General features: G+C 37.6%; 1 protein-coding gene across 1 annotated transcript in view; it reads right to left on the reverse strand.

Annotated features, from left to right (window-relative positions):
* The window catches only part of zanl (zonadhesin, like), a 124,011-nt gene that overhangs the window by 28,694 nt on the left and 76,938 nt on the right, over window positions 1–18,379 (reverse strand). Inside the window, exons 32-39 of the mRNA XM_051924772.1 lie at window positions 14,988–15,164; window positions 13,976–14,178; window positions 13,743–13,887; window positions 11,748–11,989; window positions 10,612–10,776; window positions 9,640–9,767; window positions 5,874–6,148; window positions 2,244–2,455 (exon numbers count right to left, since the gene is read on the reverse strand). Of these exons, the coding sequence (XP_051780732.1) occupies window positions 2,244–2,455; window positions 5,874–6,148; window positions 9,640–9,767; window positions 10,612–10,776; window positions 11,748–11,989; window positions 13,743–13,887; window positions 13,976–14,178; window positions 14,988–15,164 (1,547 nt within the window). The remainder of the gene's footprint in view (window positions 1–2,243; window positions 2,456–5,873; window positions 6,149–9,639; window positions 9,768–10,611; window positions 10,777–11,747; window positions 11,990–13,742; window positions 13,888–13,975; window positions 14,179–14,987; window positions 15,165–18,379) is intronic.

Here is an 18,379-nt window from a genome sequence, read left to right on the forward strand (position 1 = left end):
TTTTAAATCACATATGTAATTATGCATGGCTTTGTTACACATCTTGCATTATGTTGGTATTGTGATGTGTCTCACTACTGCATAGAGTTTCGAGCCTTGGGGGGAAAGAACTTTGTTAGGGCCCAGGGTACCTCCTTAGAGAGAGCTGAGTGGGGAGCAAATGGTTAAAGAGCAGGAAGAGGCAGAAACGCGGGGCCACTCAGAGGGAGCTTCTGGGCTGCATGTGGCCCACAGGCTGCCATTTGAATAGGCCTGCTCTATACATTTGGAGAATTATCCATCCATCCATTATCCAACCAGCTATATCCTAACTACAGGGTCACGGGGGTCTGCTGGAGCCAATCCCAGCCAACACAGGGCTCAAGGCAGGAAACAAATCCTGGGCAGGGCACATACACACACGCCCACACACCAAGCACACACTAGGGACAATTTAGAATCGCCAATGCACCTAACCTGCATGTCTTTGGACTGTGGAAGGAAACTGGAGTACCTGCTACCCACTGCGCCACTGTGCCACCCTTGGAGAATTATTTTTTTTATTAATATTTTAGAGACTTTCCTAAGATCTTCTAAAGGCAGTGGAAGGGATCCTATTTCTAGGAGATGATTTCTGAGTTTCATACCGGATAAAGAAAACATTTTCCTGAGATGCTTCTCTCCATTTCTTTGGTATTCTCTGCCTTACAGACAGAAAGTAACATTGAACTTAGGTGGCGGTGGTTCATTTAATCCTCACACTTGTCCTAATCTCTTAGTTGCTCTTATCCTCTGCATGTATGCTGTGTCAACTAAGCACATCTACATCTGGCTGACCTAATTACAGTGGTGGACAGGTGCTGATACAGTAAGGCTAAGTCTGATTAATGTTATAATTGCACTGCTGTTCTTTTAGGTTCTTGAAAGTACAAAAAATGTTTGTCTAAGTTTCTGCTCAGTAATGTGGAACCTGTGCCAAGGTATGCCATAAATAATGCATTGGTGATATCAGAGTTATTGACTAGCGTCAGGTCTTGCCATCATGAAAGCAACAAGACCTTATATAAAGAATTTTCTTCTTCTGCTTGTCTAATGTAAACACTCTTCTTCAATTCTTTGTGTTTTTTTTCAATATGGAATCAAAACCCAATATTCTAATTCACAACAAAAATAGTCTTTAACCAGAATAACAAAAAAATGCACATGTAAGGTTCACTGTTGTTATCGTAATCTTACACTTATGGACGCAATGTAGGCAGCAGCCTTTTTACAAAGGTTCTCTCTTATTTGTTTTCTAGGTTTTGATAAACTTGTTTGTTGTAAGAGTTATTAATTATTAATATTAAGATTAGATGTGATCTGGCATCGGGCTTTTCACTATGAATTTTTAGATGGATTTTTAAATTGAAGATAACTGAAGCATCTCATTGTGATTATGGTATTTTGGATACGATCAGGTGAAGTGGAAAACACAGGAGGGAGAGTGAACAACTATGTGAACGAACAGTGATAAAAAGCAAGACTTTGCAATTAGAACTAAAATGTGTAATCCAGACATTGAAACGCTGAATCAATTCATCCACATTACTGCATAGGGAGGTGAGTTGTGTATTTATGAATTCAGGAACAGAAATGATTCACTCTGTTACCAACACCCTAATGATGAAGTAATATGACCTTAGAATGCTGGTGACATCAATCAAGGCAAATCTGGAAAGAGCAAACATCTACAAGCATATTCCATTTGTGGGCACAACAAGTTTGACCTCCTCTATCCACATACTAATGTCTTTAAAAATAAACCTGTGGCACAACTATGCAGATCTGACTACATCTTATTATAACCTACAAGCCAGTCATTGACAGAAGTGGCTCTCTTATTATCCAATCTTATTATTCTTGTTTGTGTTTGGGGGATTGTGGATTGTTACATTTAGATTTTTCTTACACTTCTGTAAACTTTTAATTTCCCCTTGGGAACAAATAAAGCACTATCTATCTATCTATCTATCTATCTATCTATCTATCTATCTATCTATCTATCTATCTATCTATCTATCTATCTATCTATCTATCTATCTATCTATCTATCTATCTATCTATCTATCTATCTATCTATCTATCTATCTATCTATTACAGTAAATAGCACCTCGCATACAGTACATGTTTACCTATACCACCTTGTGTTTCTCTTGGCCTGCCTGAGTACACAGTACTCAAATAGAATCGTAATGAAAACACAATATAAACCTTTAATACATACATTATGATACTCTCCCTGGTTGTCCACACAGCCACAGCTCTTCAGTGGCACACAGAGGCCATCACTAAGAACAAATCCTGCATTGCATTGACACCCTTCCACACAGTTGCCCAGTGGCCGTCCACAGCTTGCCTCAGCATACAGATTTGCACAGGTGGGTGGACAGGGAGCACTGCATTCCAAGTAATGGCTGTTGGGTGGGCAGGGAAGTGCTAAGAAAAAAAAATAATAGAGGTCATTATACTAGAGAAAAAGTGAGTGAATGAAGAGGCAGTGAATGTGAGATTTCACGTGTTGCATGTGTAACTGTATTACTATAAGTTAGTCTTTTTTTTTGTTTGTTTCAGATTGTTTTAATTGATTGCTTTGTGGACAATTTTGTGGATATTTTTAATAATTTTCCCATTTCTCATGGAAGCATGAGGAGATAGTTGTACTGTATAACAATATGTGTTAATATTTTTTCACTGGTTGAAATTTATTGAAAGTTGGCTCAGCATAAAGTATTATTGATACACTACAACTCTACTGTTCAAAACATAAAAAAACCCATTCTACCTTAAGTGCTTACAGTATTATTTAAGATCATAGACATCATGCACAGTCTTTTATTTCCTTCCTCTATTTTAGGACCATTGACAGTTACTTGCATGATTGCATGGTATAAAATCTCAATCCAGACTCATTTCAAGTGGTGGAACAAGCTGACCACCTCCATCTGGCCGGCAGACTCCCTCAATGTATTTAAGATGTGTTTGAAGAGTCTCTTGTTCTGTGATCATCTGTCTAACTAAAATGACTTTTATGATAGGCTTTTGTAACTAAAGAAAGATGAACTAGTTTTGTGTTATGTCTGGTATAAAGCTCTTCGCTTATGATGATCAATTTTTTAACTTGAAACCCTTCTTCCTAAACAGTCCCCTAGACTGATGTTTACTTGATTAAGCTGACCTCTTTTATAAGTAGCTTTGGATGAAAGCATTTGCTAAGCAAATACATATGAATGTATAATAAGAAATGCAAGTAAGTATTTCATTGTACGTTGAACAAATAAGTATAAATTTGAACATGAACTTCAACTCACATATCTTAGCCTCATTTTTCAGCTATCATAGGTCAGATGCACTGTGAAATAGATCTCAGCATAGGCAAAAGACAATAATGAATGCCACTCCAATATATACAGGATGTCACCAAAGAACATCAAGAAGAAAAAGAAAATATGATAGAAAACCAAATAGAAACAGGCTCAGCAGTGGTTTAACAATCACAGTTTCTCCTAAAGTAATGAATCTTTAGCTTTGATATAAGTGCAGGCGCAAGAAGAATATAAATTACAATGTAATTTTGCTGTCTAATGTAAGATAGTGTGTGTTCATTACGCCATGGTGAATCCAGTCTCATGTAAAGCCTGTTTCACATACCAATTGAAGTCATTTGTGTTTTTATTAGTCTCTAAACTTAGATTTTAAATTGTTAAAATATCAATAAATATTTAAATGCCATTATTATTTTGAAATTCACAGTTCTGATTCTATATTTAACATTTTTTGGCAAAAGTCATTTTGATCGCTATTGTCATATGTCGTTTTTTTTTTTTTTTCTTTTTTCTGCATGAAAGCATAGGATTAAAAATTTTTCTCAGCTATCACTACAGACTCCATGGGGTAAGCAACATAAAAATATTATTTTTGGGTGAAATGTTCCTTCAAACCTTTAAGGAAAGCCCAAAGGCAAAAACCAAAACTATGCTTTTAAGCACTAGAGGGCATATTTGATAGTATTAACTTGTATCAAGAAACTCCACATAAATGTAAAAGTAAAAGTGAACAGATATCACATTTTGAAGAGAACCAAAAACAATATATATATATATATGCATATTGTGATTTTGTGCATTACACTGTGAGTAGTGTCTAGAACTGTTTAATATCCTGCATCTTATAGTATGTCAGGAGTAGGTTGTGCAATATTATTTACTAAATAGGGACTGTCATTATTGGCAGATCATAAGTACCAGATAAAAACTATATTTTGAATTTAAATCTGTAAACTTTTAGCAGCTATGCAGAATTTGAAGTGAACATGTGACACAAGCACTTTATAGATCTGGGTTTATCACTGCATGACTGGTGAAAGGTTAGTCAGCCAGTATCCAACCCGCTATATCCTAACACAGGGTCATGGGGGTCTGCTGGAGCCAATCCCAGCCAACACAGGGCGCAAGGCAGGGAACCAATCCCCGGGCAGGGCGCCAGCCCACCGCAGGCCACCAGTGAAAGGTATCAGCAAAAATTATATGCAAACATTTAAATGACTTTTACACAAAACATACTGTATCTATTGAATGAAATGTGTCATATCCACAATCATTCAGAACATATCCTACTCCTCTGGTAAATATTATTTTCTTCGCTTTGTCACACTGTTAGTAGTCTGTGCAGGACAGCATGCACAGTGTTTTGTTTATTTCCACTGCACCCCATGCATTTGTGTATATAAATATGGATGAATGAATGGAGATGTCTACTGTACTGTTTTGTTAAATCACTTGCTTCTTCTTGAAAGATTCTACGTAACACAGATAAAGGTTGACTTGATATTTAAATTGGAAGACTGATCTACCAAATGTAGTACCATTTCATAAAAACAACAACAACAATAATAACAACAATTTATTGCATTTTAGTAAGCTGTCTGAGTACTAATCTATTGCAAACTTGTAGTATCCTAAGTCATCATCCACTATGACATGTGCAGATCCATAGCTAATTTCCAAACCTGCAGCAATTATAGACGTCACTATTCTCTGATAAAGGCATTCAACGCATCAATGAGGGCTTGTGCGTGTGATGTTGATGGTTGACCAAATCAGACTTTATTGGTTACACTTGTTCTTCAACACTTTAAACCTTTCCACCCATTCATAGGCTTTTTGTTGAGTCATGCTGTTTTCACTTGAGCCAACATTCTTTGATGAATTTCAGCAGGTTTTACTTTCTTTGCCCAAAGAAATCTCACTACGGAGCATATTGTTCATCAATGATGTAATTCCTCAGAGGAATTTGACCTTGGCTAACTAGACCTTGACTAGACTAACGTCAGAGTGCCACGCTGTGCACGTTTGAACTACCCATAAGCCACTGCAAATGTGTTGTACTGTGTCTCTTACTATCTTACTCTTGCGGTTACCATGTAATTTTCAAATTGCATTTACTTATTGATTTATCCTCGTAATAACAGCAAGGAAAGAAACAGTTTGAACATGTGGATGTGACAAAAAGCCAAATAGGTGGCTGGATATTAAAGGAGAATGACATTAACCTCTTATTTAATCAGTGAACCTGCTTATGATTTGCACTTATCAAATCTTTTAATTTTCTGAACTAACCTGTTAAGTGCGTGACTTACTTACTTCTTTTTATACACAGCTGCATAATGTGATTCAAGTCAGCTTTATTAATTTAAAAATTACAATTTCCAAACTTGAGGCCATGCTTACTTGAATAAAATGTGCACATTTGACAAATACGTCTCCACTGCAATTCCCACCCCCCACCTCCAGATATTTAAGAATTGAGATCTGCATGTGTTAAACCCCCACCCTTACATAACTTAGCCAGCACTCACGGCAGAAAGTTGAGTTCCTCCATTTCACTGTTATTCCCAGTCCCTGGCAGGCCTGAGCATAGGCTTCCACGTTGTCACAGAGAGTTGCCATCATGCCTTGGTACTCGCACATATCAAAGATGCAGTTTTCCACAAAGGCCTCGGGTTTTATGATAGAGTGACATGGCAAGAAATTTTTGTCCTTTATCAGCACATCAGAGCAAAGCTTACTGTAATAGTCCTTGTCCTGTGCACCACACTGGGCATTCAGATCCTCACGATCATCAGGTTGGCAACTGCAAAAGAGAACTGGCATGTTTACTGCTGGGTACTGAAGTCATATAAGGAAATTAATCAGTCACTTTTAAACTTGACATGAATAATTAAATTGCCCCAAATTTTCAACTACTTTCCATCAGTATAAAATTGTTGGATGTCATACGTTTGCTGTGCATTTAGTTGCACATTATGCATGTTTATTTCCATACTGTACATTTTATGGCTGGGTGAAATTGAAATTTCTCTTTAGTTATGCTTTTATTGTTACAGAGTAAACAAAATATGAATAGCAGCAATACAAGAAATATTGGGACTTGAATTTGAAATACTGTAAAATACCAACACATTATATTCCATTTTTTCTCCTAGCTTTTCACTCTGCTTATTTGATTCCTAAATTTGTTCTTAACCTTCCTAAAGTCTTTGTCAACTGTCTCTTCAAATTCTATGCCTGATTGTATTTCTTTCTTTGTATTCAGTTTATGTCTAGATTTATGTGCAGATACAATACTGAATGGATTCTGCTTTGTTCCTCTGTGAGCTTCATATAGATAAGAAGTTGTGAAGGACTGTATGGATGGATTGGCATCGTAACCAGGAAGAACCAAACAGGAAGCTTGCATGGTGTGCCAAATGGATGGACTGGCATTCCGGCTTGGTTGGTACAAAAACTTTTAACTGGCCACTTGGGAAATTGTAGTTGGAAGAAAGCAGACACCACTTATCTGGAAGAGTCTGGAGGAAAATAACTGTTACTGTGCTTGAGATTGTACTTGTGAGCCTGTAAAAGGTACTTTTGTATAATAAAAATATACTTTCTTTGAATTCTTTACTGTGTCTGTGCACTGTGCCGTGCCTTTTGTGTCTGAAATCTGGGACTGCAGGGCACCTCCTAGTGGTCACAAAGAATTAAAAAAAAATTTTTTAAATGTATGTATGGCATAACTTTTCTGGATGTATTCAGGGACTTAGTTAACCAGTATGAAAGTTGGAGCGCTTTACACAGGTCTTGCTGTTCCTTGTTATGTGAGAGTTAATCAAAGGAGTGTCTTCTCACCTTCAAGCAGAAGTATTTTTGTTGCTACCTTATGGAATTTGTGCTCAGGAAAAGCTAAGAGAACACTGTCCTGCTGACCACAATCTAATAGAGCCACAATGGCCCAATAAATGGCTTATTAAGTGAGCATTCTAAATTTGTAATTTAAAGTGTTAACTTTGAGTTGGAATATATTTTTTCTTGGGTGAATTATGGAATGATTACTGCACATCTGTTATTCTGCCTTCCACTGAATTGCAATATGTGCAACTTTTATTTTCTCTAAGCTGTCCTTTTTACTATTTCTTTACTCAAGTCAGGTGAAAGCATTTAATATAAAAGAATTCACTCAGGTTCGGAGCATTCTTCAGTAGAACATTGTCTCTCAGATTTGCAATTTCCATATTATTATGTTATATTGAAGCTGAATTGTTGTAGTGTTGATATACATTGGTTTAAGGCTTATACAGTGGTGTGAAAAACTATTTGCCCCCTTCCTGATTTCTTATTCTTTTGCATGTTTGTCACACAAAATGTTTCTGATCATCAAACACATTTAACCATTAGTCAAATATAACACAAGTAAACACAAAATTCAGTTTGTAAATGGTGGTTTTTATTATTTAGGGAGAAAAAAAATCCAAACCTACATGTCCCTGTGTGAAAAAGTAATTGCCCCCTGAACCTAATAACTGGTTGGGCCACCCTTAGCAGCAATAACTGCAATCAAGCGTTTGCGATAACTTGCAATGAGTCTTTATTTGAGGGTTTTCTAGCATGAACCGCCTTTTTAAGGTCATGCCATAGCATCTCAATTGGATTCAGGTCAGGACTTTGACTAGGCCACTCCAAAGTCTTCATTTTGTTTTTCTTCAGCCATTCAGAGGTGGATTTGCTGGTGTGTTTTGGGTCATTGTCCTGTTGCAGCACCCAAGATCGCTTCAGCTTGAGTTGACGAAAAGATGGCCGGACATTCTCCTTCAGGATTTTTTAGTAGACAGTAGAATTCATGGTTCCATCTATCACAGCAAGCCTTCCAGGTCCTGAAGCAGCAAAACAACCCCAGACCATCACACTACCACCACCATATTTTACTGTTGGTATGATGTTCTTTTTCTGAAATGCTGTGTTCCTTTTACGCCAGATGTAACGGGACATTTGCCTTCCAAAAAGTTCAACTTTTGTCTCATCAGTCCACAAGGTATTTTCCCAAAAGTCTTGGCAATCATTGAGATGTTTCTTAGCAAAATTGAGACGAGCCCTAATGTTCTTTTTGCTTAACAGTGGTTTGCGTCTTGGAAATCTGCCATGCAGGCCGTTTTTGCCCAGTCTCTTTCTTATGGTGGAGTCGTGAACACTGACCTTAATTGAGGCAAGTGAGGCCTGCAGTTCTTTAGACGTTGTCCTGGGGTCTTTTGTGACCTCTCGGATGAGTCGTCTCTGTGCTCTTGGGGTAATTTTGGTCGGCCGGCCCCTCCTGGGAAGGTTCACCACTGTTCCATGTTTTTGCCATTTGTGGATAATGGCTCTCACTGTGGTTCGCTGGAGTCCCAAAGCTTTAGAAATGGCTTTATAACCTTTACCAGACTGATAGATCTCAATTACTTCTGTTCTCATTTGTTCCTGAATTTCTTTGGATCTTGGCATGATGTCTAGCTTTTGAGGTGCTTTTGGTCTACTTCTCTGTGTCAGGCAGCTCCTATTTAAGTGATTTCTTGATTGAAACAGGTGTGGCAGTAATCAGGCCTGGGGGTGGCTACGGAAATTGAACTCAGGTGTGATACACCACAGTTAGGTTATTTTTTAACAAGGGGGCAATTACTTTTTCACACAGGGCCATGTAGGTTTGGATTTTTTTTCTCCCTAAATAATAAAAACCATCATTTAAAAACTGCATTTTGTGTTTACTTGTGTTATATTTGACTAATGGTTAAATGTGTTTGATGATCAGAAACATTTTGTGTGACAAACATGCAAAAGAATAAGAAATCAGGAAGGGGGCAAATAGTTTTTCACACCACTGTATGTGTGGGACAATGTTCTGTAGAATTTAAATTGCCTAAAGGAGTGTATTAAAAATATGAATATATATTATGTATATGCACATGGCGCAGCGGTAGCGCTGCTGTCTTGCAGTAAGGTGATCATGTGTTCACATCCCTCCGAGCAAGGACAGTGCTTTGAGAAGTGAGAAAAGTGCTATATAAATGTAAAGAATTATTATTATATACTGTATGTTTGATGATCAGAGGACTTTGTTAAATTTATTTGTTGTTTATTTGGTAAGATTATCACATTGTGTGTTAATATTCTAATTCAGTTCATTACAGGTCATCTATGAAAGGTGGTGCTGTATATACTGTAATATGAACAAATGCTGAATCCATGTGTTCCCAATTAGCACCTTAATGTATTATTTACTTCAAATGGTATATGGTTGTCATAGTTTACAAATTATTTATTCACACTCACCCTGGGTCACTGTCCCCTTCAGACTTCCAGCTGTTTCCCAGCTGAACTTCATCTTTGGCTAGCTGGCCATTTGGCATGAGCAGTTCATCTCCTGTATACCCATTATAGTTTCCACACATTCCACACACCTGAAAAATGGAAGAAGATTAAACAACAACAGTTGTGAACTATTTGATTGTCTGCTTCTTGTTTGCATATATTAAAAATTATTTTGCTAGTTTTTAATTCAATTTAAAGTTGAAAATCCTTATGCCTTTTCCTTTACGACTGACATTTTTCGACTACATTCTGTAAATGAAAAGACAGGTAGAAGCAGAACAGGTTATTTTTACACCATTAAATATTATGATGACCTGCTGTTGACCACTTATATTTGAAACATGGACTCTTTTGGAGTAGCAATTGAGTTGTAGCTTTATTTACTGGTTAGTTAGTCCAGTGTAATTTGGGTTTAAAACTTAAGACTGCCAAAAAGATAATTCAGCACATACCACATGATTCAACAGAGCTAAAGATGATCTGTTCTCAGCTTTTTTCACCTGATGTTATCACTTAAAACCATGTAGTGTAAATCCATATAAATGCAGAGATCATTAATTTCTACACTTTATTTAATTATTAGTGCATTCTGATTTGAACAGCCTGTGGTGTGTTCATCTCTGTAGCTAGGATGTGAGATCTCAAGTGATATATGTAAGGTTGTTCTCAAAATGTCCACCATTTGATTGGATTAGGTTTAAAACAGAACATGGCTTGTTCTGGCACAGAAATGGAATGGGATCTGCTCTTTTGGTGTTAAGAAAGGATATCAGCTTCTGTGTTCTTCCACACATTTACTATATTTGTTTTCTGTACTTCGAATTTTGTCCTTTGTCTTTACATTATATGACATGTGAACATTATATGATTTTAGTTATGTAATTCTTTTGGTTGAAAGGCAAAGAAAAGAAAGAGTAGAACATAAGTGTTCACCTTGTTAAAATAAGCCCCTGGAATGTTTATCTCTAAGTGATGAACACCATCAAATTTGACAACTAGTCCAAAATCAGTTTCCAGAACTGAGTACACTCCACTGGCCAATAGGGACACTCCTGGAATTCTTCCTGCAAGCGGAGTCAACACGCGCTGCCCATCAACCTAAAATAAAATGACAGCGATTAAACAAATTTTGTATTCTATAGTATATTTGCACAGTTAAATTAAGGGAATACTTAATCGTCACAGGCTAACACCAAGTCAGTTAAGCTTCAGGAATATCAATCTGTCCAGTTAGTAAGCATAAGCAATTGTGAATCAACGTCACCTGCTTTGGTGTAAATGAAAGTGACAACAGGTGCACTGGAGAGGCAACAGCAAGACACCCTGAAAAGGGGGATGGTTTTGGAGATGGTGGCCAGTGACAATTGCTCTCTCCCTATCCTTCTTGACAGATTCTTCTCTAATTTTTCATTTTGCTAGTGTCTTTGTCACTTTGATTTGATTTTTGGTGAGATGTTCAATCCAGCACTCAATAGGTTGGTTATTTTCACCTCTTTGACCATTGTTACATCAGTTTGTTCTCAACAAATTACACAGTATTGCTCAACAAAGATTTTCCAATCATCCAATGAGATTTTTTTTGAGCAGTGTATATATAAAAATATTTATTTCTTGATGAGGGTTTTGTTTTTCATTGAATGAACTTGTTTCAATTGAAAGTCAGATGTTTCTCATTTTTTCAGTGCAAGATGACGGTTCTTCAGCAAACTGAATTTTTTCTAACCTTTGTTACAAATTTTTACAAGGGGTGCCAATAATAATATATACAGTAGATATATATATATATATATATATATATATATATATATATTAGAGAGAGAGAGAGTCACGCATGTGTGATTAGCACCAGCTGCCACATCTCCTGTCTCCAACATATATATCCACCATCTTGCCTATTTATGTCAATTCCATTTTGAACTCGTCTGTAAAGACATCATTCCTTTTTGCATATTTTCAAATATACAGGGTACAAATTCCCCAATCCTTTTTCATTGTCCCTGCCTGTTATTTATATAATTTGTATATTCACATTTCATTGTCCCCGATTCTTAGAAACTCTCCTTTCTTACCAATATTCGACGTCCCTTGTTTAGAGTGACAGTGCTGCCGTGAATCTTCACACTCACAGATCTTACATATGACACCATTGGCTGTCCACGTTCTTCATTCTTGGCCACAATGGTAAAAGGTGTGACCATGCTGGAGTTGCACACATCCACAAGAGTATATGTGCATGTGCCCATGAAGGTGTGCATGATATGATCAAAGGTGTAGTAATGAGGGTCTCCTGCTACGTGACACACAGCTCCTCCTACAGAGAAAACACATTACCAAACCAGATTTAATATTATTCTGTCCATCTGTTTGCTGAATCTACAATCTTTGAATCTTCTGAATCTGTACTTATTACACTTTTGGGGTGTCACAGCTCAAATCAACATGAATGGGTAGGGAAAAAGGAAAGATCATCAGCAAGCACTCGATCATTACCAGGGTACAATGACAAACACATCACTCACTTATATCAGGCCAATGTAGAGGCATTAATACATGTATAGCATGCTGGGGGAAAACATGAAAGGGAAAACATGCAGACATCAAGAAAACACTGAAACTATTCACCGAGAGTGGGAAAGCTACATTTAAACCCAGTCAAATTCAAGTTCTAATGTATTTACTGTGATGCAATAATTTTAACTGCTGTCCCAATCATCTTTTTTTTTCTATCCAGGGGAAGGGATGTGGGAGCCAATCCCAGCAAGAACTGTCTGCAAGGCAACAACAGCACCTGGACAGGGCACCAGTCCATCACAGGGAGAAAACACGCACAGACACACACACAAACACACTAGTGTCAATTATAACAATCCACCTAACTTGCATGTCTTTAGAGTGCACGGGGGAAAACCCACAACACAAAGAGAATATGCAAACTCCACAAAAGCCTTCTCCAACCATCTAATCTTATTACCAAAATGTTGCTGGTCTCCAAAGGAGAATGTCATCAAATGCTAATCATTTGCAGTTTTGCACTACTAAGAAATATAATTCTGTGTGCTCAGCAGTTTAGGTTGGTGCTGCTAATCTTCTTTTTTTTTTGGCTGCTCCCATTAGGGGTCGCCACTGAGGATCATCTGTTTTCACATCTTCTGGTACTCTGCATCTTGCTCTGACACACCTATCACCTGAATATTCTCTCTCACCACATTCATAAACCTCTTCTTAGGCTGTCCTCTTTTCCTCTTCCATGGCAGCTTCATCCCTAGTATGATTATCCCAATATAACCAGCATCTATCATCTGCACATGTCAAACCAACACAATCTTGCCTTTCTGGTTTTGTCTCTAAACTATCCAACCTAATTAAGCAGGTAAATATTTAAAAACAGGCTAAATTCCAAACATTTTAAGCCAACATCTTTGTTTTGCTGAAAATAAGTGCTGTGATGTCCAACATGAAAGACTCCAAATAAAAGAAGACAAATCAGATACTATATCTGATATTATCTTCATCTTAAAAGGGGTTAATTTCAAACTGTCAATGTTACCAGCCTCAAGTCTAGGGGAACCTGGGCCAGGTACAAGCCACTGTTGCCACCGGGTGTAGCCACAGCAATATGCTGTCAAAAGCATAAAAGAAGCAGGCAGCAGTCATGAGTCTCAGACCATACTTCTCTGTTCTACTTTATTCTCATTTACACAGAAATATATAAATGCTTTAATCTCTGCATAGATCAGTTAAACAATGGTGCATGCCAGTTTCCTCTGTGGAAAACAATAGTGTTTACACATTTACTTTGGTTCAACAATAGTATTGTTGTCAGCTACCAAGAAGTACCTGAATAGAAACCAGTGTCCCCAGAACTTGTTAATTTTCAAAGGAAGCAGGCAGTTCTGTATCACCATATTATATGTGGATGAGATCCTAATCAAAGCAGTCTGATAATTCAAGACACATCAATATTTATGTCCATAGCCATCAACAATAACCTGTAGCAGAATTTTCCAGGAAATTTGCCTTTTCTTTAAAACACTGAATTCTAACCCATTACATCAACTTGTTACCTTGTGAATGACAGGCCAACACGCCATCCTGTACCTGGCATAATTCTTCTGGGCTGCACTGCCAGTCCTGACACGTGATGTTATTGAAAGGACTACAAGTACAACGCTTGGAACAGTCAGTACCTGGGTGCCAACTGTCTCCTACCTGTCAAAATAGAAACACCAGCAATAAAAAGATGGCTCCTTGAGTCAGTTGGATCTTGTAAGTAAAGCAAACACTTAATGGTACAAACCGGATGGTAGTTATTGTTCTGGTCCACACATCCACACTCTTTGAAAGGCACACATTTGTACCCACTCAAGACTAGGCCGGAATCACATACACAGCCTTCTACACATGGCAGGTCACAAGAATTAGGGGCATCCAGTTCTGTGCAGCTAGGTGGGCATGCCACACCACAAGGAGAGTAGTGGCTACCAGGTGGACACTTCAAAGCTGCAAAGTGAGAGACAGCAACAGACAGACTGATAAAACATGAGAAGGAAGAAAAGGTGTTATGTTAACAGCCAGGATACATGTCTGTTTTCTTTTGCGATTTTTGAATTATTATTATTTTACAAGGTTTTATGGAATTTCTTTTTCATTTAGTATTTACTGTAGGTATCATATATTCAAATGTATTTAGGTTTCTTGTGTTTTGTTGGTTAAACCCCAAGAGTCAGAGCCACCATAATGACACTGCTAAAGGACCAAAATCAGCCTTTATATTTTATGCTGGTAGCTGATCTTTCAGTGGTTCACTGATGTTTGAAGAGTGCTCAAATTGAGTATTGTTTTCCTGGTTTCTGATTTTTTCTTTTTGTTTCTGGCTTTTGATTTTTTTTTTTTGGATCTCATATTTAGATTTGTTTGCTATGACTTGTCTTTTTGGACAATCTTTGTTGTGTTATTTTTCAACTTTTGCCATTTTTTTGTCTATTTTGAATTACTAATAAATATTTTGTCATCTATAAATATTGTGTTTTGCACTTCCTCTCCCTTGTGGGATGTTTTTGCTGTTTGGTGTTTTTGTGACATTTAAGATATGTTTTGAACTTTAGGCCTGTGCTGACTGAAGTCTGCTTATGGAGTTTGGGGGATGGCTGTCTGGGGAGATGTTAAATCTGGGTAGGCTAGTGAAGTCCTTACCTACTTTGTTGGATTTCTAGGATGTCTTAAACCATTTATACTATTTTGTGCACTCTTAACACAGCAAAAAGAAGGCACATAATCATAATAACAAATAGAGAAAAGATGGAACTCACAGCAGGATGTGTTGTTCCTCCAGGTAATGGGTACTCCTGCCTGGGCACAGAGGTCAGCATAGGATTGCAGAGCAAGACAGAGGGCCACCGCATCACCCCCTGTACCACACACATCATAAACACAGTTTTCAAAGTAGGCATCAGGAGGAATTGCAGCATGGCACATCTGGAATACACCTGCATATGAAAGTAAAGGAGAAGAAATTAAAATAAAGAGGCCAAATTAAGCTTTAATTTAAGGTCCTGTACACTTTGTGAGTAAGGTTACTTAAAGGTACTGTGACCAAAAGGAAAGTGTTAACCAGAATGCCAAATAAACATTATCCTCAAAACTGGTAAATTACAAATTTGAATATAACTTTGAAAAACTTTTAGTGTATAGAGTCAACATTGTCATGTTTACAGAGTGGACAATGTAGTTTGAAAATCCATCAGTAATTTTGACTTCTTTTTATGTTTCATTCTCACATGCCTTCATGGATGAAATATATTCTGCCATACTGTTTAGAATCTTGTACTGTTGAGTATGTGTGTTTATTTTTGTTTTTGTCAATTATGAATTATTATTAATAATTATTATAAATCTCTTTAACCCAGCCACAGGGGATGCATAAACCAGTGTGTTTCTTTGTGCCGGTCCCAAGCCCGGATAAATGGGGAGGGTTACATCAGGAAGGGCATCCGGTGTAATATTTTGCATAATCAATATGCGGACAACAATACAAATTTCCATACCGGATCGGTCGAGCCCCGGGTTAACAACGACTGCTGCCAGTCCTGTTAGCCAACAGGGTGCTGGCGGAAATTGGGCTACTGTTGGCCGAAGAAGAAGGAGAAAGCATATGACAGGGTGCTTCGAGAGGAGCTGTGGTATTGTATGAGGAAGTCGGGAATGGAAAAGTAGTACATAAGAGTTGTACAGGATATGTACGAGGGAAGTGTGACAGTGGTGAGGTCTGCAGTAGGAGTGACAGATGCTTTTAAGTTGGAGGTGGGATTACATCAGGGATCGGCTCTGAGCCCTTTCTTATTTGCAATGGTGATGGACAGGTTGACAGACGGGATTAAACAGGAGTTCCCGTGGACTATGATGTTTGCTGATGACACTGTGATCTGTAGCGATAGTAGGGAGCAGGTTGAGGAGACCCTGGAGAGGTGGAGATATGCTCTGAAGAGGAGAGCAATGAAGGTCAGTAGGAACAAGACAGAATACATGTGTGTAAATGAGAGGGAGGTCAGTGGAATGGTGAGGATGCAGGGAGTTGGTGAAGGTGGATGAGTTTAAATACTTGGGATCAACAGTACAGAGTAATGGGGATTGTGGAAGAGAGGTGAATAAGAGAGTGCAGGCAGGGTGGAATGGGTGGAGAAGAGTGTCAGGAGTGATTTGTGACAAACGGGTATCAGCAAGAGTGAAAGGGAAGGTCTACAGGATGGCAGTGAGACCAGCTATGTTATATGGGCTGGAGACAGTGGCACTGACCAGAAAGCAGGAGACAGAGCTGGAGGTAGAAGAGTTAAAGATGCTAAGATTTGCACTGGGTGTGACAAGGATGGATAGGATTAGAAATGAGTACATTAGAGGGTCAGCTCAAGTTGGACGGTAGGGAGACAAAGTCAGAGAGGTGAGATTGCGTTGGTTTGGACATGTGCAAAAGAGAGATGCAGGGTATATTCGGAGAAGGATGCTATGGATCAAGCTGCCAGGGAAGAGGAAAAGAGAAAGACCTAAGCAAAGGTTTATGGATGTGGTGAGAGAGGACATGCAGATGATAGGTGTAATAGAACAAGATGAAGAGGACAGAAAGATATGGAAGAAGATGATCCGCTGTGGCAACTCCTAATGGGAGCAGTCAAAAGAAGAAGAAGAAGATTTGTCATATCTTTATGTTATTTCTGCTGTTTTACTAATGATGTCTTTATGTTGATATTTCTGGATTATACCTTTTTTGCTCTGGACTAGTACTTTGTATTTAGATCAACGTATTGGGACTTGTTTGCTTCAGGTGTACCTTCAAGCAATACCTTTTTGTCTCTTTTTGCTCTTTTGAGCTTGTTCTAGCATTATTATTTTAACAAATATTTGCTTTTTTTTTTACGATTCTTTGTTTCCACCCTTTATAAGCCAGATAGTTTTTGATGATTCTTCTTCCGTGTGGAGGCTTTTGTTAAGATTTTGGAACTATTAAGACCTTTTCCCCTGTAAGCCTGTTAAGACCATGAAGCTGGCTTCTAGAGTGAGGATTAAGTGCAGGAAGGCCTCCTGGCCAGTAAAGTCTGTGTTTGGGGGGCCTCAGCCATTTATAGTTATGGATTCAGCTCCAGTGCAAAACACATACAATGGCTGAAGGATTTCTACTATTTAATTCAAGGTACTCTAGGATAGATGGCCTTTATATAAAAATGTAACACATTATAGGATCAGGGCTCCAATCTATTATAGGACCCACATCCACATATATTAACGTTCATACTAAAACAGGGACCATTATGGAATCAACAATCAAGTTAACATATACATTCTTGGAGATGTTGGTAGAAAACTGAAAAACCTCAAGGAAAAATCACAGAGACATGGGTAGAATGTGTAGACTTCATGCATAAAACGTATTGGTGTTAAACTTAGCATGCTGGTTCCATGAGACAACAACTGTAGTAGATAGATAGATAGATAGATAGATAGATAGATAGATAGATAGATAGATAGATAGATAGATAGATAGATAGATAGATAGATAGATAGATAGATAGATAGATAGATAGATAGATAGATAGATAGATAGATAGATAGATAGATAGATAGATAGATAGATACTTTATTAATCCCAAGGGGGAATTAAACCACTGCATTCCCATGTGACCCTCAGTAATTAGTATAAAGATATATTTTCAGGATATTTCATAAAATACATACATATTGCATGTTAAGGGCTACTGAGATACAGAAACAAAATATAAAGTAAGATATAATTAGAGAAATAAAAGAAACAACACTGAGAATTACATACTGCAATAGAGAGAGATGCTGTCTGGCAGTACCTGAACCTGTTTTGTTTCAAATAGTTAAATGCCCTCTGAGGTTTAAAAAACTGGCATGATTTTAATTTTACTTGAATATTTCATTTTTATTCTTCAAAATGTCACTCTGGTAAATAACTGCTAAATATATATAATATCTGTTATTGTTTTAGCACTGTTATTATATGTACAACTTTATTTTTCACCATTGTAGACTTCATAAGAATTTAAATTTTATAGATTGAAAGAAATTCCATGCTGCTATCACTTAAATCGTGTAATGTTTTTATGCCATTTATTGTGCCATAATTCTTTTGCCTTTTTGAAACCTGGTTTGATGATATACAGTACTACAGTCGGCTGAGGTATTAATC

The sequence above is a fragment of the Erpetoichthys calabaricus genome, chromosome 3 (assembly GCF_900747795.2).
Source record: "Erpetoichthys calabaricus chromosome 3, fErpCal1.3, whole genome shotgun sequence".
Taxonomy (NCBI): domain Eukaryota; kingdom Metazoa; phylum Chordata; class Cladistia; order Polypteriformes; family Polypteridae; genus Erpetoichthys; species Erpetoichthys calabaricus.